At 50.5% G+C, this 24,868-nt stretch overlaps 2 protein-coding genes and 2 long non-coding RNA genes across 7 annotated transcripts; 2 read left to right on the top strand and 2 right to left on the bottom strand.

Annotated features, from left to right (window-relative positions):
- Positions 1 to 413: 413 nt before the first annotated feature.
- Positions 414 to 4,154, bottom strand: Hoxa11 (homeobox A11). Its single transcript, XM_048440142.3, has 2 exons — positions 3,299 to 4,154; positions 414 to 1,898 (listed from the first exon to the last, which is right to left on the bottom strand). Exons 1-2 carry the CDS (start codon positions 4,002 to 4,004, stop codon positions 1,666 to 1,668), a joined length of 939 nt encoding a protein of 312 aa, XP_048296099.2. The 5' UTR covers positions 4,005 to 4,154; the 3' UTR covers positions 414 to 1,665.
- A 224-nt stretch (positions 4,155 to 4,378) lies between these two features.
- Positions 4,379 to 10,214, top strand: LOC125404322 (uncharacterized). Of its 3 annotated transcripts, none has more exons than XR_015002430.1 (3): positions 4,379 to 5,114; positions 7,435 to 7,751; positions 9,872 to 10,214. It is a non-coding gene; the product is annotated as an uncharacterized LOC125404322 (long non-coding RNA). The 3 variants fall into 3 exon arrangements; XR_015002429.1 differs by having other exon boundaries at positions 9,869 to 10,214; XR_007233235.3 differs by lacking the exon at positions 9,872 to 10,214 and having other exon boundaries at positions 7,435 to 9,045.
- Positions 10,215 to 14,948: 4,734 nt separating this feature from the next.
- On the bottom strand, positions 14,949 to 18,897 carry Hoxa13 (homeobox A13). Its single transcript, XM_087907476.1, has 2 exons — positions 17,865 to 18,897; positions 14,949 to 17,158 (listed from the first exon to the last, which is right to left on the bottom strand). The coding sequence occupies exons 1-2, from the start codon at positions 18,778 to 18,780 to the stop codon at positions 16,914 to 16,916; spliced, it is 1,161 nt and encodes a 386-aa protein (XP_087763602.1). The 5' UTR covers positions 18,781 to 18,897; the 3' UTR covers positions 14,949 to 16,913.
- A 97-nt stretch (positions 18,898 to 18,994) lies between these two features.
- LOC146894370 (uncharacterized) lies at positions 18,995 to 24,630 on the top strand. Of its 2 annotated transcripts, none has more exons than XR_015002427.2 (2): positions 18,995 to 21,369; positions 23,083 to 24,630. It is a non-coding gene; the product is annotated as an uncharacterized LOC146894370 (long non-coding RNA). The 2 variants fall into 2 exon arrangements; XR_015002426.2 differs by having other exon boundaries at positions 18,995 to 21,412.
- Positions 24,631 to 24,868: the final 238 nt, after the last annotated feature.

Here is a 24,868-nt window from a genome sequence, read left to right as displayed (position 1 = left end):
GAGACATTTGGCAGGAAAAGGCAAACAGGGAGAGAAATGTCACACCAGGACCACATACCCACATTTCTATCCTCTTCATTTCCCATGTGCTCTGCTGTCTATGTGCAGGTTAAGACATAGAGAAAATATAGGGTGGATAAGAACCGGCTGAAGGCACTCATTACAGACAGAACCACCAGGGACTTCTCAACACAGGGAGGCAGAAGAGATTCACTTGGAGAGCACCTGGCTCCCCAGAGGAAGTGCTCAGGTCTTGGTAGGCTAGCTCTAGGCATGCCAACACTTTCCAAATGTTACAATATTGTAAGAGAATAAAAAGACCATCTTCAACATCCTTCTCATTCTCTTCAGCATCCTCAAAGAAATCAACTAATTGGGGGTGGGGCTGGGAGGAAGAAGAGAATTGAAACACATTAGGTTATGGTTTCTTTATTTACAAGTCTTTTGAACACCATCCCTGTATGAAGCATACATTCAAATATTTTTAGCAGTGAGCGAGTTTAATCATGGAACACTGTAAACAGATAGAGCCTTTAAATATTTTTATTATCCCCGCCCCCCTCTACATTGCATCTTAAAATTCGCTTTGGTTCCTTCGGGGAAATATATATATAATATAATATTTATCTTTTAAAATATTTCCAAATCACTCTCCGGCTCTTCGAAGATTGCCAGAAGCTTCCAAGCTCAGTTCTGAGTCAATGAGAGCAGAGTGCAGCGTAGGAATGGAGGATTTCGGAGCAGGGAGACTTCAGGCCCTTATAGCCAAAGCCAAGGCCCCACTGGCCAGGCCTGCTGCTCTGCTGCCTGACACCAACTGAATCCAAGCTTCCTAAATGTCATGGAGGCTTTGCCAAACTCTAGCAGTCCACAGGCATTTCCTGCAGAGATTGAGGGACCAGCAGCCAGCATAGCCTCTGGATTTTTCAATGTCTTCTACAAACTCTGGGCTTGAGGGGAAAACCCATCACCACCATTGGGAGGCAGAAAACCCAGGTGAGATGCAGGAGGTGACCATTAGGAGTTCAGGCCTGGGTGCAGAACAATGGGTAGCCAGGAGGGATGGAAAGATATCAATATCACCTGGACAGAACTCTCTTTCTTCCAGGATCCCCAGCTTCCTCCCATTTCACAGACACCTTTTAGTACAAATTTCTTTCACATTACTTTTGGAAAGCAACCCCATTCTGGATAGCTAGGAACCCTTCCCTCTCCTTCTACCCTATCCCCAAGCTGACCTAGACCTGGAGAGCATACAACTTCTTACTTAGGAGTTCTGGGGGTGGGCAGGCTCTATTCAGAGGGTCCTGAAGGGGTGGCCTCCAAGGGGTTTGGCAGGGGGCCCAATTCCCAGTGACCACACCCAGCCCAAAGCTTTTGCAGGCTCTAAGAGTGAACCTCCAGGGGTCCCAAACCATTCATCCTGTTGATTCACAACTCTTAGAATCCAATTATTAATAGGAAGCTTAACCATTGAGATCTGAACCAAGAGTTTTCAGGCCCTTTCCTATTGGGCTATCTCTGCAGTGGAAGCCTCCCCCTCTCTCCTACATCACCCCCCCCTTTTTTTCCAAGTCACTGTGTGGCTTGACCTTGTCAAGGGCAAAATCTGCATATTATTTCACGTGTGTGAAGCCCCCCTCCCAATTCCAGGAGGCTGGAGCCTTAGAGAAGTGGATTAGCGGAGTAGTACTGTAACCGGTCTCTGTTAATCTTTTTTTCCTTCATTCTTCTGTTCTGAAACCAGATTTTGACTTGACGATCGGTGAGGTTGAGCATGCGGGACAATTGCAGGCGCTTCTCTTTGTTGATGTAGACGCTGAAGAAGAACTCTCGCTCCAGCTCTCGGATCTGATACTTGGTGTAAGGGCAGCGCTTTTTGCGGGTGCGTTGGCCACCTAAGGAGGGAAAGAGGCAGGAGTGAGCAGGGAATAGGGGATGCAACTTGCCTCAGGACCCCCAGTGGAGAAGAAGGTCTAGTCACTGGGTCTGGAGGCCCAGTCCAGGCCCCTTCAAAGTCTTTCCAGGCCCTTGCCTTCAGGCTGCTATTGCTGGCCAGGGACAAGCTGCAGTCGGATCCGGCTTCAGATAAAAGCCAGCTCCCTAGATAGGCCCCCAGGGAAAGGACTCAGGCTGCCCCCTGAGCAAAAAGGAGGGCTTCCCACAGCAACAGGCGAGTTTGCGCTGGCTAAACCGCTTTGAAAGCAGGCAAGTGGGGGGTTGCGGGCTGTGCCTTGCCCGGCCAGACTAAACAAATAGCCGCCCGAAGACATTTCACCTTCAGCACCTGGGCCGCCTGTTCCTGAGGCAGTAAAGGCATGCATCCTGGCCCCAGGCTTTCCCGGTTGCAGCCGTGATTTAGCCCTTCTTAACATCTGGGGCGGCTGCAGGGTCTTTGTCAGCCTGACTCCTGATCAAGAACTCCTGCATCTTCCGTCAGCCTCCCAGGTCTCTCGAGGTGGGAGGCGGCAGAGGAAACTCCTTACCCCGGACCTTCACACTGCACTTACTGCTACCACACAGCCAGAAGGCCCTCAGCAGGGCAGGGATGCTATTTTAGGGAGGGTCGAAAGCAGAGAGGCTTCCTTAACCCTCAGGCAGGAGCCAGTTGTTCACCCCCACCTTAAAAACAACAACAAAGACAAAAAGAAAAAACCAGGTTGCTTTTGACTGATTTAATAACAACTGTGAATAACAGAACGGAGGCACGTAATTGCCACCGCGCCAAAGGAAAATGGCTTCCTTTGGACAAAAAGGCCAACTTTAGGTTAATTTGTTTCTTTTAATATATTGCTCGAGCTAAGCGGGCTACTTTATCTGTTAAATGCGCTTCTAGCGCCATCGTTAAACAGCGATGCCTTTGAATCCCAGCCGGGACTGGAGTCCCGCCGCAACACATGGCTTTTATAAAAATCTCCGGATTACCTCGCTATCAAAGGCTCCTGAAGCCCTTGTAGGGGGAATTTACAGGCGCCCACCTCCGGCTCCCCAGCCTGGAGCTGGCCTCGAGCGGGATCATGCTGTTGGGTTTGGGAGCTGAGAAGGGAAAAGAGGAAAAAGGGGAGTTGTATTTTTTTTTTTTCCAAGCGTGCTTTGGCCGGTGGGTATTTCACGGCCAATTTCAGCACTCGCCACGTGATCCCTCCTTTTATAACAAAGTTTTGTTGGGGGAAACCTAAAGGCCCTTCATAAACCTTATATGCTTATAAAACAGCATATAAAAATTTAACAGCGGTGCTGCGCTAGATTCCCAACTCCCCTTTCATAAAGCGCTGGGCGCTGCTGCCTTTATACGCACCGGAGCTGCCGGCCTTGTCCTCAGTGTGGCCGGAAGACGACTCGGGGCTGCTGCTGCTCTCGGGTCGCCGCCGCCGCTCCTTCTCCTCCGCCGCCGCCTCCCGACAGCCGCCGCCGCCGCCGTCCGAACTTGAAGTTGCCGGCGCGCCCGTGGCCGCCGCAGCCACCGCCGCAGCGGAGGTCGCAGCTGCCGCTGGGGGCCCTTTCTCGGCGCTCTTGTCCCCGGGGTAGTCGGAGGAGGCGAGGTTTTCCGGGGTGCCGTAGGCCGTCTCGAAAAACTGGTCAAAAGCCTGTGGCAGAACACCGTTCCTGCCCACCGTGCTATAGAAATTGGACGAGACGGCGGGGGTGGGGTGGTGGTAGACGTTGGCCGAGCTCTTGGCCAGCACGTCGCCAGGCACGCCGGCCGCGCTGGGCGCCTGCAGACAGTCTCTGTGCACGAGCTCCTCCGCGGAGTAGCAGTGGGCCAGATTGCCGCGGGGGTGCCATTTAGTGGCGGGCTCAATGGCGTACTCTCTGAAGGTCACTTCGCGCACGGGTTGGACTTGGGGCAGGTTGGAGGAGTAGGAGTATGTCATTGGGCGCGAAGACGGGGTCTGGGGCAAAAAAGAAGGGAGGCTGGAAAAATCTGGACCCGAGACGTAGTAAGTACAACTTGGCAAATACATGTTAGAGGAGCAGGGACCACGCTCATCAAAATCCATCATTGGGCTACCTTGGGCTCTCCGCAGTAGCCGAGCTTAACATGATTCTCCACTGCAGCTGCCTCTTTGAAGCGGATCCGTGAAGTAGAAATTTGGAGACGTAAGCTGACGTGGAAATCTATCCCCATCCTTAGCAGGGAGGTGCTGGTCATGTGACCCGATGTTGAAATTGACAAGCTGCGAGCTAGTCCCGGCTTTTTTTTTTTTTTAAACCCCCTCCCTTTCCTTTTTTCCCCCTCCCCTCCCTCCCGGCTTCCTTTCTTTGTAGCCACCTCAGGGGAAGCAACAGATCGTCACTCGGTGTTCTCACCGAAAGCACGTAATCGCCGGTGTAACTCATGTTGGCTGGGGGGCCTCCCCGCGCGCAGAAAGGCTGGGGTGCGCCCCCAAGCAGCTCTCCATTGCTCAACTACATGGTCCTGGTCCACGGGTGCGCTGAGGGCTGAGAGAGAGCGCAACTCCCGACGCCTCCCCCAACACCCCGGTGGGTGAGGGATGCTCTGGGCTGGGGATGGCCAGGTGAAAGCCCGGAACTGTGTGGCTCCAGGTCTCGAAGCCTGTTATTCGAAGGCTTACGTTCGCCACCTCCTTCTTCGCAGCCCCCCCTCTCACAAGCTTGCTCTGGGAAACACCTCAGTCTCAGACCCTGGTTGAACCCCCATTTGGGGCCAGGCTTTGCAGCCGTGGATGTGCCGGCCTCGTGGCTTGTCCGATTTGCACGGTGACTTGATTACACGCTCTCATTCATGGTCACTTCCGAAGCGCTTTAGTGCCTTCCGTCCCCAAACCGCTAACAGGCAGAGCAGCTTTCCTCCGCGGTTTGTCAATAATCTGCGCGGTCCGGAAGGGCCTTCGCCTTACCCGGGTTCCACCTTCCCCGTATCTTTTTGCCTACTTCTTCACCCCACACCCTGCCTTTGGAGGAACCCCCTTCTCCTCGCTGCCTGTAGGGGTTCGGAGTGACTCCGCAGAGCCAGAGGCGCTGGGACTGCGCTTCTGCTCACCGGTCCGCAAGCTGTTCTGTCTCCTGAAGCTGACGAATCGGAAACCATGCAATTGAGGCGAACCTTGGGCTGTTTTAGAGGCGCTGACATCCGAGGAGCCTTCTCCTGGGTATGCTGCACCTTTGGGGGACCCACTAGGCTGCTTGCATCTCTTCAGAACTGTGAGGGAAATGGAGGGTGGCAAAGAGGGAGTAATGCCCCAAGGTTCCCGGGCTAAGAGAGGACTAATCCGCCTCTTCTTCCTTGCAAAGCCTAAGAGTGAAAGCAAAGGGTATTCCAAAGGAAAAAAAAAAAAAAAAAACACCCAGACAGTTCTCATCCTTCTTGCTATGTAGTCCATAGGAGAAGCAAGATGCCAAAGAAAAGAGAGGTGTTCTCCTAGCTGCCTGCACCTTGGGCCACAGAGATGTCTTGAAAAAGCTAAGCTTGGTGTACAGATAGATAATGCTTAAGAAGCCATAACCGCTCGGATAAACTTAGCTCTCTTCAGAGGAGGAAATGGAGATTAAGAAGACAAAATAATGCTTGCCATTCTGCAAGACCAAAGAAGTGTTTGGGGAAAATGAAAGAAAAGAGAGGGCACAGGGCAGCTAGGCATGGTCAAAGCAGGGAGGGGACCCAGACCTGGGGGCTCTCCACAACTCCCTTAGAAGGAGCTAGGCTGTCACCAAAGTCAAAAGTGAAAACCTTTTCCCCTTTCCCCATCCAGGAAGCGGCCAGAGGTATTTACATATCTTGGGGAGATTTGGAGTATAAACACTAAGATCTTTGGTATTTCAGTGTCAACATCGATTTATTTATTTATTGCTGAGCTGCCTGTAACTGACTCAATAACAAATTTAATCATGTATTGCTCTGGAAAAGAACTATTCTCATTATGTATTTTCTCCAAATAATGACCCACCATTGCATTGGAATGCCCACTGTAAATATCAATAATATCAAGTAATTACTGTGTAGTGGAGTAAACTAATTTATTAGCATTAATGTTTATGTGGCTCTAGCCCCCCCTTTTTTTTACAAGGTTTGCTTATCACAAATCAAGCTCCTTGGACACATTGGTTTAATGAACTCTTTATTCAGGATTTGTTGCGGGAACTTTCATGCCCCTTGAATCCCTGAGAGCTGAACTTGAAATTATTTGTGCATCTTCAGCTTGACATATTTGTCCACTGTGGCTTCCTAGATGATTGCAGGGGTGTGGGTGAGGAGATCTAGCAGGGAGAAAGGTTGTTGGGGAAGGGTAGCTTCGGGCCTTCTAAAGCTGGGGATCAAAACTACAGGATGGTCCTGCAGCAAAAAAAGAAAAAAACCTTCTATTTCCTGCAGTCGCCAAGGAGGCAAAATATTTATCTCTTCACAACATCTTTTTGAAGGCTATATACAAGGGAGGTGAACTTGTGAGCAGCAGAATCTGAGCGGTTCCCTGGGTTGATTTTTGCTACCTCAAACTTTTGCCCAGCAGCCCACCCAGTCCTCACCACCCCTACCCTCGAACAAAAGGAATGCGTGAAGGGTTTCAGTGACTTTGCCATAACAAAGGCGCCACCATTGCAGGGCTCGCCCCGCCCCTGGGTGAAGGCAAACAAATTCTTGCACTTGTATTAGGGCTTTTAAGACCATAATTGAACCCGGGGGCGTCTGGGAGAACCGAAAGCAGTTCTAGACAGACCTGCGGTTTTTATAGCAGTTTTGGCAGTCAACTTCAGCTTGTGCCTGAGCAGAGGGGCCCGAGGTGGCCCAGCCACGGGGGATGCAAGGCCGCTTCCCCTGGCTACATGGCAGCTTTTCTCATAATTAGCTCGACTTTTCCAGATGCCAGGGAGAAGGGGTACCTGCGGAAAGGTCGGTGTGACACCGTGCAGTGTTCCGCACAGCCACTACTCCCTAGGTTCTCATCGAGGGAGGGCTAGCTAGCTGTGAGGGAGAGCCGGCAGGTAGGTAGCCCATGGGTGTTTGCTGGAGACACGGCAAATTCCCCAGAAAAGGCTGTGGGTGAAGAAGGTGCTCCACGAAGGTGATTGTCAGAGCAATTAGACAGACAGTAGAGAAGAGGGGTGCCCGGAGGGATTTGCATCCTCGAAGGGAACGTGTGGGGGCGCTGCGGTGAAGACGGATGAAAAAAGGGCTTTTGATGGCAACAGAAGGGAAATGGCCTGGAGCTCTGGAGCTGCCGATTGCTGTTTAGTTCTATAAGCAGAGACAAGAGATGGGATGCTCAGACCCCCAAGGCTGCTCAATAGAAGCCGCTTCGCCTGGTCCTGTCCTGCTTGAACCTGGTAGAGTGAGTATTCTTCAGGCAGGCATCAGGGTACAAGGCCGGAGCTGCTCTGAGGTTCCGACCCAATCTGGGGAAAGAAAGGAAGGTGGTTCTGCGGGTCCTTAGTTTTGACTTAGCTCTGAGCCTAACTGACTCTTCGGCTTTGCAGGAGGCCGAAGGTCGATCTGAGCCCACCAGACTCTGGGAAAGACCGGGCTAGGTATAAGACCACACCGGAAGGCCAAGTCCGAGTTCCATTCCTAGAAGAGGCGGCTGCCGGCAAGGCTGTGACATTGGCCCTGGACATTGGTTTAGCAGGAGCTGTTCTTTCTCAAGAACTCCACAGCGAGCGGGCCGTCTCCAGAAAACACTCCTCAACGTTTATTTCCTTTAATCGTCAACCCGGAGCCCTACGGCGGCTAATGCAAGAGGCCAAAAATGTTTGGAGGAAGAAAAACAAAGGCAGGAAGTGGCCGCGGCCTGACGGTGCGTGTGTCTCTAAAGAAGGGAGGGAGCCGGTTCAATCTCCTCTTGTTTTTCCGAACTTCAAGGTCTAGGCAGACCCCCTTAGCGCTTAGCCAAGGCTCTCGGCCCAGAGATTGGAGGTAGCCAACAAGTTAACCTTGTCGAACTGAAAGGCTAAGAAGGAAACTTGATCAGCAAAACACACCTACCAAGCCTTTTGGAGGTTTCTTCTGATTGTGTCCCGAAAGGGTGGGGGTTGTATTGATATCCACAAAGGCTGCTGTTTTCCTTCCGTCGGGCTTGGTCGGGCTTAAATGCATCATGAACGGAGGAGGGCGATTCAGGCACCATTCGCTCCACTCCTTCTCGAGGTAGAATACCAGAAATAAAGTGTGTCCAGGTGCTTCTGCTGAATCTACTATTCCTTGCGGTTGGAGATGTATGGGTCAGTAGTAGAACAGCGCTCCGGGAAGCTGCCTAGGCTGTCTATGGCTTTGGAAGGATCATTTTGTAGAAAGGTCATGTAAGGCCTTGTCATCATCAGGGCGGCTGTGCCAGGGGTGTTTCCAATACAAGAGACTAGAGCAGCAAGCTCTGTCACTTGATAGGCTACTACATAGTACTATGCCACTTCAAGGGAGAACAGAAGTGGACAACCAGAGTGCACTCCTAGACTCTGGGCTTCCTAGAGTCACCCTGAAAGGCTGTAAGGCTACTGCCTTCCCTGGTTGTAGAGCTTGGGAGGCAGCAGTGGCCAGATATCCCTAACTCAGGGGATCTGAAACCCCCATGGCAGTTCCTTGGAAGGCTGAGCATGGTATCCATAGTGTAAATGTTCAACCAAGCTACCCCCACTCGCCATTCCCCCCTCAAGTTTTTCTTGTCCCCAGGCAGTTCCTGCTGGTCTGTTTGCCTCTTCTCAGCTTGACTTCCTCAGGCTTTCTCCTGCCCTTTCTATTGCTTCCCCTTGTTTGAGCAGGAGCTGAGGTGTTGAAGTGCCCCAGAAGAAACCTACTAGGCAGGTTTAGAGAAAGGGGTCTATTAAGTTTCTGACTTTCCTCATTTTGACCTCCAACAGAGAGAGACCTGACAGGGATTTCTTTCCCTCATTCAATGAGTACTACATTCCAAGCACAACCTCCTCCCTTCTTTCTTCCCCCAGGGACCCTTGCTCCTTTTCTGAGCCCATCACCTTCTTTATTCTAAGTAATTACAGGAGCCCGGGATGAGGTGGACCCACTAGACTGACCAGGTCTTACTCTCAATTTCCTCAATTGCTGTTCAGTGGATTGATTAAAACACCACAAATATTTCACCTTTTGTTGCTTGCATGAGCCTTACTTCCCTCCATTTCAAAACATTGCATTGTGTTTATACAGCTAAACTGAAAGCTAGTACTGATCTGGTGGCCATCTTTTCCATGGGTGTGGGAGTCGGCCAATGAGGGGATTTGGTGAAACAGCCACAAACCCTTCCCAGTGGCTGGAGCCAGACCACCATATAGGCACCCTCTCCTACAAAGAGGGAGGTGTCTTTGGAGTGTTTTTTTTTTTTCCCATGGTGAACTAAGATGGAGATGGATTGCATGGAATGGCCCAAAGATCTTCAAGTATTTGTTTCCAAAGTATGGCAGATTATGGCCAACCCGTCACATTATACTCAGGCAAAATATCGAGGGACCACTCTAATCACTACCAGGTGGAGACGGGTTAATTTGTATGTTTGTCTAGGTACCAACCCTCTCTACTTGTTCTCTAAAGCAAGAGAATAGGTAACACCTTGAACTTGACCTCACAGTTGGTTCTTAGCCTGACTAGTGGATCCAGTCACTATCCAGTGGCCCTAAACATGTGAGGAAGCCCACATCCTTCTTCTGGTCCCTGGAGGGTGTACCACAAAGCTCAGTTGAGGGTCTCAATTGCCCAAACAATCTGGTTATCGTTTAGTTTAGTGAGTCTCGAGCTGATGGGAGAAGGGAGGGTTCATTTTGTGAACTATTTTTATTTTTATGGTACCAACTCATTAGAGATTTTATTTATTCTTTCCTATAGAGTGGGAGCGAGTGGGGTGAGGAAAACTTTGAAGGGTGAAAGTCTGGTTCTCAATATCCACCTTCTATTCATTCCCCTTCCTTGCAGCAGCAGTTCGGCCCAAACGGGGTTTCCTGGGCTGAGTGTGTTGGCAGTAAAGACAGAGACGTGTAACATATCCAGAAGGTTGGCTCTGGTCTTCCGGGTGAGGATCTGAAGGCATCCTAAGACCCTAAATTACAATTGTCTCCTAGAATGGCTCCACTTCCACTTCTGTGGAGGCCAGCACTAGGAGCCCTGCACTGGGAGCCTCTTCCTTTCACCTTGCCTGGCAGGCCCTCTTCCCGGGCACCTATTCCATGCTACTCTTCCTGATGTAGCTCCTTGCCACAGCTCTAGGCCAAAGGCCCAGCTTTCTTGTATTTTGAAAAAATAAAAAGATACTTTGCAGGTCTCTTTTGGTTCTCTTTGGGGGACAGGCTGAGTGACCAACCAGCCTTAAGCTATGTGTTTACTGCTGGGCCTGACGCACTGACCTGCTGCAGGCTTTCCTAGAAGAATTCTCTGTCCTGAGGAGCACAATGGGGCGGGGAGGGGGTGGCGGGAGGGGCAGGAGCCAAAGGGTTTTACATTGGCATAGTCTACCTCCTTTCAAGTAGCCTTAGGCAGCAAGGGCACGAAGGGTCTCACCAAAGACCTGAAAAACCCTGAGTTTGGACTGGAGGAACCCAGCAGAATCTTTATTTCCATATCGGATTCCCAGCCGCCAGACCGGCTGAACCGCTCACTGTTCCTATCCGACCAGAACTTCCCTTCAGCCCGGTTCGTTCTCCTGGGCGCGTACATGCTCGCTCTCGTCCTGGTTAGGCCTCCGCGGACACGGAAATCACCCGTCCTGGGGCAATTTCTGCCCTTCCAGGATGAAGGCATAGCTTGGACTATCCCCAGCTTCAAAGACTCCTTTCAAAGGAGGATGGGGAGAAAGGGAAATTAAAATTAAGAAGAATCTTGCCTCAGTGCGAAAGCTCAGGCTACCAGGGCCAGGATCCGCTTGCAGCAAGAGTGAAGGCCTGGCCAATTACCTAGCCCGTGCTTTTCCGTAATCGTGGCGGGCTGCTTTCTCAGGCGGCCCTGACCGTGAAGAAGGCGGTGGCGCCGAGGACTTGACCTTTACGGGGTGAAGAGCTGGAAGGAGCGGGAGAAGGACTCCGCTGTCTCCAGCTTAGGCCACCCAATAGCAGCCCAGACAATCCACTCAGGCCAGGCCGCTCACCCCCATTCCGCCTTGCATTTCGAAAGTGCTGGACCACAGGCTCGCGGCCAGGAAACAAAGCCCCAAGCGCGGCTTTCACCACCTACCTCCCTCCCCCCCCCCCCCCCGCCCCTCGAGGGCAGAAGTCAGCGCTAAGCTGGCTTCCCAAGGCCCTCACCTCTCGCAGGTCCCCAGCCGGCCCCGTCCAGCGCCTGGGTGTCACTCAGTGCCAGCCAGGCCCGGACGTGCTGAGCTCCGGTGCGCCCCGGTCCTGTCTTCAGGCTTTAGGCGGCGGATGCTCGGGGGACCGAGCGGCCCGAGGCTGCTTCCCAGCCCAGGTGGAGCTCGCGCGCGGCTCCCCAGGGTTCCTCCCGCACTCAGCTCCGGGCTTCCAGGGCGGAAGTGCTGGGGACAGCAAAACACGATTTCTTTTCAGCCCGTCTCAAAACCCCTTTTCGAGAAAATGCTCCTGTCAAGTTTTATTTCCCGTTGCAAAACCACCTTCCACGCTGCCAAGAATTAAGACCAGGAGAGATTAAATACCCGATTATTCTCCTGGGGACGGAGGGGCGGGGCGGAGAAGGGGGCACCCTCACAAAACCTCGGTCGCCTGTCCTCGTCCTCAGCAAACAGCTCCTGGAGCCAGGCGAGGCCTGCGAGGCCTGTGGTGACGTCAGCCTGCAACTCGGGGTGGCTCATCGCGCGTGTCCTCGGCCCTCCTGTGTCCACGCGGCACGGGCTGCTAGTTAGTCCCACCACGGTGACCTCGGCCGCGGAGCCGTGATTCTTCTGCCTGCGGCTCTCAGGCCGTCGGAGCCGGGTGGGCTCAGGCAAGGTTCGGGCCTCCGTCTTGAGCAGTGGTGTCCTAGGCCAGGGCAGGAGGTTTGGGGCAGCGCCTGTCCCCAACAGGCTCGACACTCGGCAGCCATCTAAGTCCACGGACACTCTGTTCTCACTCGCCCACACCCTTGCACCTGGTCAGGCTTCGCGCCTCCCGACGGCTCACAGAAATGTGAAGATCTTAGATACCGGTGGAATTCCTTCTGCCGGGTGAATCCAGCTCTGCCGTCTGCCGCAGACCCGTACAGAAACGAAATCGACTGTGACAAGGCCGTGGCTGCTTTCACGGATTTTTTCTGTGCAAGCATCACTTTCTTTTATGAAAAACATTGCAAATAGCAGGCACATCTCAGGCATTCATCAGCTCTAGGTAGACGCGTGAGGACTGGGTAGTCATTTTCATAAAGAACGAAGCCAGATTTTATTTACCCGGCGGCCAAGCAGATGAAAACTTAATTAGCGTGCCTGTCTAAAACCCAGGCAGGCATAAATCTCGCCAGGCCTTTTGGATAAGGCCGCATCTTTTGCTTATGAAAAATGGGATGCGGGCACATTTCTCTGATTCTCCAGGTCTTGGGCTGCTGACACGCATTCGATCAAGTTTAAAGGAATGCGCATAAATCAGCTATCCCCCCCACCCCAGCGGACTCTTCAGTCGAGGTGCACAAGCCCAGAAGGGCGCCTCTGAACCCCCATCAGGGGATTAGTAGTCCTGGGCAACCTTCCTCACAGCTCCTTGCCCGGGGACTTCACAGAGAGGAAGCGAGCCACTGCATCTTCACCCACCCAAACACGCAGCATCGAATAGTCTACGAATCTACTATCTGGCTATTACTCGCACACAAATACATCATCCTCGGCTGAATTTTCCTGCCTTCGGGTTAATCTCTAACAGAACATTAAACTAGGCTGAGTATTTTCAAATGAACATTCTCTTCCTTTGTCTCTAAGTTTGTTTGTTTTTTAAAATCTTACGTTAATTTAAAAAAGGAATTGGCTTCAGCTCGGCATTAGGCATAAATACTTAGTGAAGTCCACAGTGACGTTTTACAATCGTCCACTTAAAGTTACTTAATAAATCTGACAGTATTAGGAGCAGATGGAAAAGGTCGGGTTTTTTCAAGTCCCATATTTATAATTTTTTATTCAGGAAGTTTCCTTTTTGGAAAAAAAAACTTAAATGAGGTTTTCAACATCATTATTCATGGATCAGTGTCTGTCATTATTGTTCCTATTGCTTTCAGAAGGAGGCCAATGTTCTCCTGACGGCCTTTGTTCTAAAGGTTTTAGGCTGGTTGCTATTTAAAAACTGAGCTGTCTCCAGGCAGGCATAGTAGCGGGACTTCTTTAATTCCAGCATTCGGGAGACAGAGGCAGGTGAATTTCTGAGTTCCAGGCCAGTCTGGTCTACAGAGTGAGTGAGTTCCAGAACAGAGAAACCCCATGCCTCAAAAAACAAAACAAGACAAAACAAAAACCGAATGATAATGATACTAATAATAATATTAAAAAAAACTTTGAGAAGCTATTATAACCCATAACCACCTCGACTAATCTGGTAAATCCATGCCTATTTTAAATAAGAAGGGTGTTAGGTGAGAGTGCTGCTATCAACAACCAGTTCAGAACTAAAGGGAGGGGCACCCTGTCATCTTCTGTGGGAGAGAGAGAGAGAGAGAGAGAGAGAGAGAGATACTTTACCCAGGACTCCTGCAGTAGTGCCGGCTTTCAAAAGGGGCAGTATTCCATCTGCAGAGCTGCTGTTGGCCTCTTTCCTAGGCCCCGTAGGCTCAGAATATTTCTTACATCTAAAGAAAAACGTCTCCCTTCAACAGAAGAGTCCCCGTCGGAGCAGTTCATAAACAGTGTTTGATCCAACTCGGAGGGGAATTTCCAACACTTTAAACATTTTGGAGACATCGTTAACTTTGCTTGATGGTAGTTCACTTGCAAAGGGGGCTATAACAGAAGGTGCAGGGCGGTGGGTCTGAAGCTGTGTTTTCATGCGTTTCCACAAATGGTTGAAAATCCTCAGGGCAGCAAAACATGATGGCACTTAACAAGATCATCTGAGGTGTGCGTTCCGGGAGCATCCTTTGTTGAAGCAGCTTTATATTCTTTCCATAGTTCCTCATCTATAAAGATATAAAGAAGCTCTCAGTCTTCAGGCGAGGCTGGAGATGTTTCCATCATCTGGGATTGTAACTGGTCAATATCACTTTTCACCAAATGATGAATCCAGTCCTCCCATGCGCTATTATTTTCCTCTAACATAAAAATAAAATGAACCTGCACCTGAAAATCCAAATCCCAAAGCTCCACATTCCATCGACATTTTAATACACGTGTGCATAGAATGGACTTTATACACACACACCCCTATGTGTATATTAAATACATAAACATGAAATGTATTATTTATGACTCTGAACACATCGCTTGTGTTGTTAGGGGGTCAATAGCAGTAGCTATAATACTGATTGTTAATATAATTTTGATGGTGGCTGTTAATATTAAGTATATTTATGTCTCCCACAAATCAAATGGTAGATTTGCAAGCATCAATATAAGATTGCACACCACCCTGGAGCAACGCCCAGCTGAGAGCAGTCGAGGATAATTTTCCTTGTGCATCCGCATTCTGACCACTTTTTGAGATATTTAAGTTCTACTGACTTCTCAAAGAGGCGGATTTCTTTGAATTTCTGAAATGTAACTCTAGAACTCTAGAGTTAGGAAGGTATGTGGACTTTTTATTTGCCGTAAAGATTCCCAGATAGTTCTAATTAAGGCCACAGACCACCTTGGAGGGCGAGGGCCAGGAAAGCACGGTTATTTAAGAACACCTCTTGGACTGTAACAGACATGGACAGCTTTAAAACAAATCCGCAGAAATCTGATGCAGAGCAAGCCGCTATGAGGACGAATTAAAGTTGACCATTAAAGAAAGGAAGCAAATTTTCACCACATAAAGAGCATTTTGTACCTTAACTCTAGAATTCACCTTAAATTCCAGTGTCTTCAGTCATTAGCAGTTAAAAATACTCTATCTGTACAAATTCTACAATTATATACACAGGCACACAAACACCGATATTCAAATGTATACACGTATAAACATATATTATATATTCACATATATACAAGCATATGTATCATTTACATATATTCAAATCTCCCTTTAGAGCAAAAAAAATTATGAGTATCCAATCTCTACAACAAGTCAAAGGGGTAAGAGAGCTTGATTCCCTGAAGCAGAATTACAAGAAGGCTTGTCAACACTAGGTGGCGCTCTTGATCTACTGATCTGACTGAAGCCAACTCACGAGCTGTCAAAAGTCAAGGTCACAAATTGTCCTTTTTCCTCAAGGTCAAGGTTTAAGGCCTTTCCTACTCCTGTCATTTCAGCAAATACCCAAACCTGTCCTTTCAGTCACAAACAGACCCAAGACAGATTTTAAAATACGATTGTCTAGGCGCTACTCAACAACTGGTTTTCCTTTTCCACAGGGAGCCTGGGAACGGGAACGTACACTCTCTCGTTCCTCCTTTCTTTCCTCTGCCTTTCAGAATACCTGACACTTGCATCTCCTTGGAACATTTTCATTTGTAGAATTTTTATTATGCGAGATCTTTCCCTTCTCATAAAAAAATGTATTAAAAACACTGAATAAGAATAGGAAAGAATGGTCTTTGGCTTGTATAAGACGAACCTGCTCGGTTTTTTTTGTGCAGTGCAAGTTCAGCATAGAAAAGTAACTCAAGTGTTTCCTTCAGATTTTAATGGCAGTGATTATTTTATTAACATAATTAATACCACTATCTACAGATCTAATTTTTCAATTTTAGTAGAAGTATTTAGAAAGCAGGTGCACAAATACATTTTCACAGTGTGCTGAATGTCTTTATTTACAAGATAGCATTTAAAGTGAATATGGACAAAACGAATGTGTGAACTGAAATTACTGCTTAATTAAAAATGTGCTGTGAAGATGAATCCCTAGACTTTCTAATGCGGTCTCATAACACGATAAACAAGGAAAAATACTAATCCTTTAGCAGATTAAAATATAGAATGTAGACATTTAAATATTTTGAGAGAGCAGGTTTCCAATTTGAGCTTTTTTTTTCAAAGTTAAAAGAAGGAAAATGATGTCTCTAGCAAAATGTTTAACAAGTATTGAAAATGCAAATTTAAATAAGTTAAAAAAAAAAGAGAGTATATTTCAGGAGAAATCCATATTAGGGTGGGACCTTCCGGGAGATGGGGCGTAAAGTGAATCTTTCGAATCATCTGGTGAGTTTTAAACACTTTAAAAATTACAACAGATCCCGTGAGAAAATCTCTGACACTGGGTTAGTCCAAATGCCACCAACATGCTTGCTGCAAGTAATTGAAAGATATTTCCAGAAGTTCGTTACCCACCCAGAGTTCCCTTGCAGCCTCAAGGGTTTAGTTGGCCGCATTTACTACCATAACAATCAATCCTTGGATGAGCATTCTCTCCTTTCTCCCTTTTTAGCAATAGTTCAAGATCAACATTTCAGTTTTTTCCCCTCTAAGCCTATCCATGAGACACTTCTTTCAGAACGTATATGGGTAGGAATTTCAGTAAGGTTTTACCTGAGCAGGCACTTAACATGCAAAGGGGATGATGCTGGACAAGCGGATGTTGAAATAGACTTTTGTTTCTGTAACCAGTTTTCAGATTATTACCACCTAACACAGTATCCTAAAACACAATGGTCACATAAATACTTACAAGATTTGAGTAAATTCGTAATTTATCTGAAATTGTGTGTTTTAGGGGCTGAGGAGTTGACTCTAGAGTTTGTCATTTAACCATCTCCAGGGGTTGTCTCTACCATTTCTCAAGGCTTTTGTTTTTGTTTTTCAAACTGTAGATTCCATTGAAGAGAAAGAGATTCCCCTTAGGAGAGCAAAACGTCAGTGTCTCTCTTTCCATTCTTCTGTTATTATTAAGCGTTATTATCACCTGGGCAAAGAAGTGAGTCCTTAGGTGTTTCTTCAAGCTGCCCTCGGCTCCACCTTTTAATCCATTAACTAGTGGTCTTCAGCTTATTGATGACTTTTTTCTCTTTGACCCTCCTGTTCTGGAACCAGATTGTGACCTGCCTCTCAGAAAGGTTCGTCGTGGCTGATATCCTCCTCCGTTTGTCCTTGGTAATGAATTTGTTGGTAGCGTATTCCCGTTCGAGTTCTTTCAACTGCACCTTAGTGTAAGGCACCCGCTTCTTCCTCCCCCTCCTGTAGGAGCCGGCATCTGAAGGATGGGAGACGACGTCTGTAAGATAAGAGAGAAGGCAAGTTACACTGGGAGCCCACCAGAGCCAGGACACAGGCGACAGCTCAGTCTGAGCTCCCGGCCCTACTAGCTATGCCTGGTTGCTCTATGCCACGCGCTCTGCACAATCCGGTCTTCTGCCAAAGCCTGGAGCATTAGTAGGTGGCATGGTTAGTTGTGTATTGAAATGGAATCGCCCAGAGTTCCAATGAGCACCCCAATCGGGTTATCCTCCATGTACTGCGCTGACCCAGCGGTCCACACCTTAGCACTCAACAGGGCACAACACTTCTGTCGAGCCTGGCTCTCAACTTGCCCCAAATCCTAACATTCTAAGCTTCTCCAACGAAACCATTTTTTTTTTGAGAGAACTATCAGGGGCAATGTGGTGAGCTCGAGATCAAGTCAATTTCTCATCTTGGAGTCAGTGTCAAGGGCTTGGTAGGGTGGGGCACACAGGGAGAATGGGGCTGCCCGAGTTGAAACCCACAAGCTCCCTCCCAGTCACCCCTCACTGAAGGAGGGCCAGGGGCCAGCTCAACTTAGGATAGGGCGGACAGCGCCAGCCAGCCTGGCTCAGACTCCCAGGGGTTCAAAAATTGCTAGGGCCGGCCAGGCCAGGGAGAGTGCGGGGGGGGGGGGGGCGAGCCCAGGAGAAGCAGGAGAAGAGCCAGAAGGCCGGGGCTGGAAAGGGGGCGCCATTTACCGGGTAGAGTGGACTTCCAGAGGTGGGGAGGCTGCGTCTGTTCTTTGGGGCAGTACATTTGGCCGTTCCAGCCGTTGGGCAGCGCCCAGGGCTGGTAGCTTTCCATGGGAAGCCCCAGGGGCTCGTGGCGCGACTCGCCAGGGCCCCCGAGCCCCGGGACCACCGGCATATCCAGGTAGCCGGGCACCGGCTGGTGATGGTGATAAGGCCCGGCTGCGTAGCCCTGGTGGTAGAAGGCAAACTCCTTGGCGCGGGAGCTGAACTCCTCGGCCGCCGGGCCCGCGGTGTCCATGTACTTGTCGGCGAAGGCGGCAGCGGCCGAGGCGGGCTGCGCGCACGATTTGATGGCGTTGGGGTGCGGGCCCATGCGGGCGCAAGGGTAGTAGCCGCTGCCGAAGTAGCCGTAGGGCAGAGCCGCGGGCCCCGACGAGCTTTGTGCCGCCGCCGAGCAGGGACTGCATTGCTTAGCGGCCTCGGCACCCGCTGGTCCCGCAGGCCCGGGCCCTCCCGACGACGACGCGGCGGCTGCAGCGGCGGCGGCGGCAGCGGCGGCAGCAGCGGCGGCGGCGGCGGACGGGGGCGCCTCCCCCGGCGCGCTGCTGTAGGCGGCCGCGGCGCCTGGCGCCAGGGGTGCGGGATGCGCCATCAGGTTGCGGCACTGGTTGGCCGCGGCAGCAGCGGCGGCGGCGGCTGCTGCGGCTACCGAGAAGTTGCCCCCCGCGGCCGCCGCAGCCGGGTGGGGGAAACCCCCGCCCCCAGCTCCCGCCGCCGCCGCCGCTGCCGCAGCCGCCGCCGCCGCCGCCGCCCCTTCCATGTTCTTGTTGAGCTCGTCGGCCACCAGGCCGCCGCCGTTGTCGTAGAGGAACATGACGGTGGGCTCGATCCAGCGGGGGTGGAGGAGCACGGAGGCTGTCATAGCCCGAGCCGCATGGAGAAGACCCCAGTGGCGCTGTTTTAAAAAGCCCCCAAGAAGTGAAGAGCGCGCCGCGCGGGGCCGGGGCCCGAGCGAGGGGGGCGGGTCGCGCCCTGCGGGGTCGCGCCAGGCGGCCGCCCATTGGCCCGCCCCCGGCCCGCCCCCGGCGTATGCAAAGCGGGCGGCTCCAGCTCGGCTGGGCGCTGGGCCCGCGGTCCCCGCCGCCGCCCGCACGGTCCTCTGCGCCAGCGCCCGCCGCGCGGCCGCGCAGCAGTCACCCACGGAGGAGGCGGGGGACTCGGGCGGGTGGAGTGGGGAACACAGGGCGCGCGCCTTGCGGACTCCGATCCCTTCCCGGGTCTCGCTGGGGATCAGGGCGTCGCGCCCTGGGAGGCTGCGGGGGGGGGGGCGCGGCCGTGGGCGCCTGCAGTTGGGATGCGACCTGAGGTCGTGGGGACTAGTCAGGTAAATTCTCCAGTAGCCAGGCATGAGAGAATAGCTTAAACTGGCCCAACATGGCCCGGGGTGTCTGGGGGGCCTCTGGAACTGTTTTCTTTCCAGGTATGGATACGTCTTTCTGCAGCTAGACCCTACCAGGGATGTCGCAGCTTTCGCCTACGACACGTCGAGATTTGGCTCCCGACACCCCTAGGGAACGAGGGCAGGGTGTTTGTTTCCTGTCAGTTCCTAGGAGAAGTCTGGCGCAAGGGTCTCAGAACATTCCGCCGGGAAACTTGGGTTTCATTTTAGGAGCTCTCTTCCCTTTTCTCAGGCCCTGAAGGACAATTTCAATTAGACCACAGACTCAGAATATTGGAACAACCAATTGTATCTCCCTACTCCCCTCACACATGCGCGCGAATTTACAGACACACACACAACAACAACAACAACAACACAGAGCGAGACACACACACACACACACACACACACACACACACACACACACACACACGCATGCACACAGCCACATTCTCCCACTCTTCGTTCCGACGCCGCAACTGCTCTCTCTGGTCTGCAGAGAATTTCAGATGAAGAAAGGACCCTTCATGCATGCTTCTGTCTCCTGCCTTTTCCTGAAGGGGTCTGGGAGGAACAGGCCCCAGTTGGACTGCTGACTGGGACTCCAACCCCAGTTCTGGACTTCCTACAAGCCTTTTCATAGATCCTGAGTTGGACACGATTCTCCAGACATCTGGGAACACACTGTTGCATTCCATTTTGGGAGAAGAGAAGGGGGATCTTTGGTGTCATTCATGCCTTTCCTCCCAGGAATCGCTCAGCCTGTGGAGGATGCGTGATACTAAAGACCCAGAGTCTCCCTGTCCCTGAGAGCCTGGTGGGTGTTTGTACTGCAAGAGCCACATGAGTCTCAATGTTTTGATGAGGGATTCTGGGGACTCTGCCTCCTTAGGACCATATCCACTTCTGATTGTGCAACTGTGAACTGGTCAGATGTCCAGAGGGTAACAAACGATCAAAGTGAAAGTGGGTGCATTCTGGAATATATAAGCTGGGAACAGTTCTCTACTCTTTGGTCTCAGGCGCCCTGGTAGGCAGCCAGACTTGGACCTGTCTTCTGGTCCCAGCTTGTAGACTTATCCCTAAGCTAGGGCACCATGCATATCACCCAATTCATTTGCTGTTCTCTAAGCCCCCTGGGCTTCTGGCAAGGTTGGGACCCATAAGGCTAGGCTCAGGCTTTTATCTGCCCAGATTCTGGGTTTGTTCTGACTAATGTTAAGTGTCGCCCAATAAAACCTTCCCTGATCCCCACACCCAATTCTCCTCCACACCCCATGCATCCGTCTTTCCCCTCCTGACATTTTAGCAGTCCTGGGTAAATATTGATTTGGCCCCAGCTTACCTTCTCACTGACTGGCCATTTGCAGACTAAGAAACCAAGCTCTGTGAAGACTTGATTTTTGTATTACTTTGGAGCCCTTTTTATCCATTCCCCCGGACTCCTTCCTCCCTCTAAGTGGCATTGTAAAACTCAGCAGTGACAAAGAGACAAAGTAGGGTTCCAGGCTCCAGTTCTCGGAGACTTGAGGGCTTGAGGGCAGTTTACATACAGGTCAGACACGGCTGGAGGCCAAGGTCAAGTTGAAAGTTGCTGTCTAGTCAGCGTGAGAAAGTGCAATGAAAGCCTGGAGACTAGGGCAGCGGAGGAGGCCGATTGCCCACCTTCCCTCACTTGCAATTCCCCAATTCTTTGCATTTCCAGTGTCTGGCTGTTTGGCTACTCAACATCATTTTTTAAACTCTCTTTGTGGAGTTTTGGGGGCGGTGTTTACGGACTGGACTGATTCTTCCTCGCTGCTGCCCTGCTTTAGCTGGGTTTTTGAGCCTCCGAAGTTTTCCAACTAGATTCGGAAAAACGAAAACACAGCTCGGGAAGCCTCCACCAGTCGATTCGTGTGCCAATTCGCCTCTGGCAAGGGCTGAACTCCTGGTGCACAGAGCAGCCAAGACCAGCTCCACATTCTTCCCACCCCCTCATTTCACTGGAGCCGGGAGCCCTGTGCTCAGGGGAAGGGCCTCAGTTCTACAAACTACCAAAGACGGCTGGGTCGCTCCACTCCAAAAATGGTGAGAAAGGATTTCATCTTTTTCTCAGAGGAGCCAGAAGCAGGTTTGTCTGGGAAGAATGGAGCAGGGGGGAAGGCTTTGAGCTGCATCTTGAATTCATTGGACTTTGCTTCCTACACGTGGCATCCCCACCGTGGAAGGGCTTTGGCTCTGATTTACTGAGGTTTATATTTTCTAATCAATTAAAAAAACTCAAGTCCTGATTATTTAGAGAAAGGCAGCCTCCTTATTTTTGTCCTGCCTCTACACTGTTAGAATTTTCTACGAGGCATGTGTCAATGGCATCTTGGTGTATCTGACTTTTTTCCTTCTGTGTTGTGTCTTCACTGCTTTTAAATTATGGCATTTCCTGCTAGTTAGTCAGCTGTGGGCATCCCTGGAAATTGTTTCTTGAGTTAGAATGCGCTTTGGGAATAATTTTGGGTAAGACGTCCTAGAATTTCTACTCACTTCAAAACAAGAATAATTCCTCAGCCTTTCAAAGAGGTAGAGAAGAGATTTGATTCATTAATGCCTTCTAATACGATGCTCCAGGCAGTACCAGACCAGCTTGGTATGGAGAAAGAAAGGGCAGAGGGTAAAGATGGCCCTTGGAAAGCCCGTAGGCTCTTCCAGTGCTCTTCCTCATTTCCCAAAGGCGCAGGCACATTCTGCTCGTCTTTCCAGCTAGCAGGGCCTGACTTTCTGAGCTTTTTGTCTCCCAGGTTTAGGATTCTTCTAAGATCTGGTAGAAGCACCAACACCTTAACAATTTTATCCTCGGGTTCTCCATGGCTTAGAAAAGAGAAATCAGGGCACCCACAATGACCTTCAGGTCGCAGTGGTTCTTGGAGCCAAGTACCGACTGGGGTGGTAGTTGGAGAAGTCTTCTTACTGTCCAAGCTTTGTTTGATGCGCCCAGATTTCTCAGCAAAGCCCTTCAAGGGCAGCATGACTGCAGACAGGCCTTTGTTCCAGGAGTTTCCATAGCCTTTTTTCTGCTCTTGGTTTGTTTTTTTAAAAAAAAAAACCTAGGACAAACCAGTGTCTATGGACTTTGACAGCCCTCTTGCATCTGGCTTGAGACCTCGGCTGCATTTTTTTTTCTTGATAGAGGACGTCTTACCAACCAGGACTGCAGGATCCTGGGCTGCTAGAGTTGAATAAAAAAAATGGACAAAGGGAAACCAAGGTCTAATCGAGTTTGATTTTCATTAGCAAATGAAATTTACCTGCTCTCACTTTACCGCAGAGGCGGCTGTCAGCACTGTTCTAGGGAACTACTTCTTTGCATTGATCTGGTATTAGGATAAACATTCCTTGTTTGGCTTTAAAGACACTTTGTATTTCGAGATATTCATGTGTTTCCAATGTATCCAAGCCACTTTATGAGCTGCATTTGCAGGACATCTTAACCCTCTGGCTTCCACCCCAGGCAGGCAGAGGGCAAAGAGATAAGGGCAAAGCAAGAAAGATCCAGAAGGGGGAGGGAACTGAGGGGCCTAGGAGAGAGAAAGGAGAAATTCTCAACGAAGAAGGCAGCATCTCAGAATCCTCACCAGAGCAAAAGAAGTGGGAAGTTGAGTTTTTTTGAGGGTCCCCAAGCCTGTAAGCACCAGGGTGAAAGTGGTGCCTTAGGGATGTGGGGGAGAAAGGGTTGTCCGGAATTCTGGGGCTGGCTGGAGCACAGGGGAATGTCATAGCCTGAGTCACTCATTTGAGGTTTTGTTCTAGAGTGAAGCAATAAAGAAGTCAAAGGGAAAGGTCTGGTGCTGTGAGGATAATTTTGGAACACGGGAAATAACTCTGTATTATGGTGACCAAAGGCTTATAAAAGTAGAAGGGGAAGTCAAGGAAGAAAACCACAGACCTTGCTCCTAAGATCACCTAAGATCACCTCGAGATGGACTTTGAAGAAAGCAAAACGTAGGATAAGTGGTCCATCCACTGCCTGCCAGATCGAACCAGGTACAACGGAACCAGCCCAGAGCCAGAGACTTTCGGAAGGATAGATAACAGAAACTCAGAGAGAACCCCAGTTGTATCACGGCTCTCGGTTTCTTACAGTCTCAAAGAAGGGAGAGAGCAACACTCCACTCCCGGTCTAGAAGAACCGGCAGTGGACCTCAGTCTCTGGTGAGGAGCAATCTCCTGCATCGCCGCCGAGGTTAGACGGTGACAGGAGCTTTCGCTGTCCTCACTGCGCTGCCCTTCACCAGATCTGGAAACTCAATCTTCACCGGACGACTCCAATGTTGGAAGCAGAGGGAATAAAGTTCCAGTAAATAGGCTCAACCAGAAGGAGGACGCTCCTTTCCACAGCCGGCCAGGGACCAGCTTGTGGGACTGCGGAGGGGCCCCAAGCCACTCTGGGAGTGAGCTCACTGCCACTGGGACCCGGTGCTGGCAGAATGCGGTACCTCCTGGCAACCCAGTGCCTGCAGCTGCAGTGTGAAAATGACCAGGAGTCTGTACCCAACGCCACCAGCCCCCACTTCCAACCCTAGGTTGATGCTCACCGCCTGCTACAAAACAGGAAACCAGAGCGGGGCTGTGGATTCTTTATGTCAACAAATACACCGAAGACGTTCAAGAGTTCGAAGGAAGTAGGGGGGTTTGCACATAAGCCTGATCCTTTCTGGCTCGGTGTTTCTCTGCAGAAATCAGCGTGGAGCCAGGAGATCTGGGCCCACAGAAGTCCTTCTCTGTAAAGACTGGTCCCACACTCCTGATCTGGTTGTGAATTCTTAATAGGCAAAACAACAGAAGGATGGAAATTTATCAGTAAGGAGAAAGGTTGGGAACTCAAAACCCCTTCAAGTACACACTGAGGTGTAATCAGATTTTACAGGCACGGCATATACTGTAACGCTGTGTGTGCCTTCATACGCACGGGCACGTACAGGCACACGCATATTGAATGCGTGCTTAATCTGTTGTTGGCGAACTAGGGCCACTATACCAAGTCCTAAGTGGGGAAATCACCTTGTCAAATCAGCCTGGCAGCCAATGTGTCTCCCCTGGTCCTATTCCGATTCTTCAGACCACTGGCCTTCCCTCCTGACTCTGTAAATACTGCAAATACACCTGTCTTCAGTGGAAGATCAGGGCGGCCAATCTTTCTGGTTCTAGAAATCTTTGTGGAGCCCTGGACCCCACTGAGCAATCTCAAGCTTGTGAAGGAGCCTCCAGCTGCAGTCCCTTTGTCTGCGGGACTGGAGCCCTGTGCAGCCCAATGCTCTGGGAAGTGGAGCAGCTCAATAAAAAAACTTTTTGATATTACTTTTTATAAGTATTTACACTCTGGTGAGGGTAGCTGGGCACAGAAGCTTCCCTAATCAGCCCCGACTTTGGGTTTAGCTACTCGGCTTATGGGCTGGGGGAAAGAGCTGGTCGGAGAGGAAAGAAAGCATCGGAAAGTCAGAAAGAAAGAAACAGCACAAGGTCATTTTCTGTTCCTGGGAACTGAAGGGTAAATGGGCAATTCCAGAGACTGCCTAGTTGGCCACATTTCCCCCTC

Source organism: Myodes glareolus, chromosome 6 (assembly GCF_982192425.1).
Source record: "Myodes glareolus chromosome 6, mMyoGla1.1, whole genome shotgun sequence".
Lineage (NCBI taxonomy): Eukaryota > Metazoa > Chordata > Mammalia > Rodentia > Cricetidae > Myodes > Myodes glareolus.
The sequence above is the reverse complement of the archived record's forward strand: the minus strand, read 5'-3'. Positions and strand labels throughout refer to the sequence as shown.

Excerpts from the sequence above, each read along its gene's own strand:
- Hoxa13 (XM_087907476.1), bottom strand. The coding sequence starts at position 18,780 with ATGACAGCCTCCGTGCTCCTCCACCCCCGCTGGATCGAGCCCACCGTC. Across the intron at positions 17,159-17,864 it reads CTGGAAGTCCACTCTACCCG|ACGTCGTCTCCCATCCTTCA; the intron begins GTAAATGGCGCC and ends CTTATCTTACAG.
- Hoxa11 (XM_048440142.3), bottom strand. The coding sequence starts at position 4,004 with ATGATGGATTTTGATGAGCGTGGTCCCTGCTCCTCTAACATGTATTTG. Across the intron at positions 1,899-3,298 it reads GGACAAGGCCGGCAGCTCCG|GTGGCCAACGCACCCGCAAA; the intron begins GTGCGTATAAAG and ends TTCCCTCCTTAG.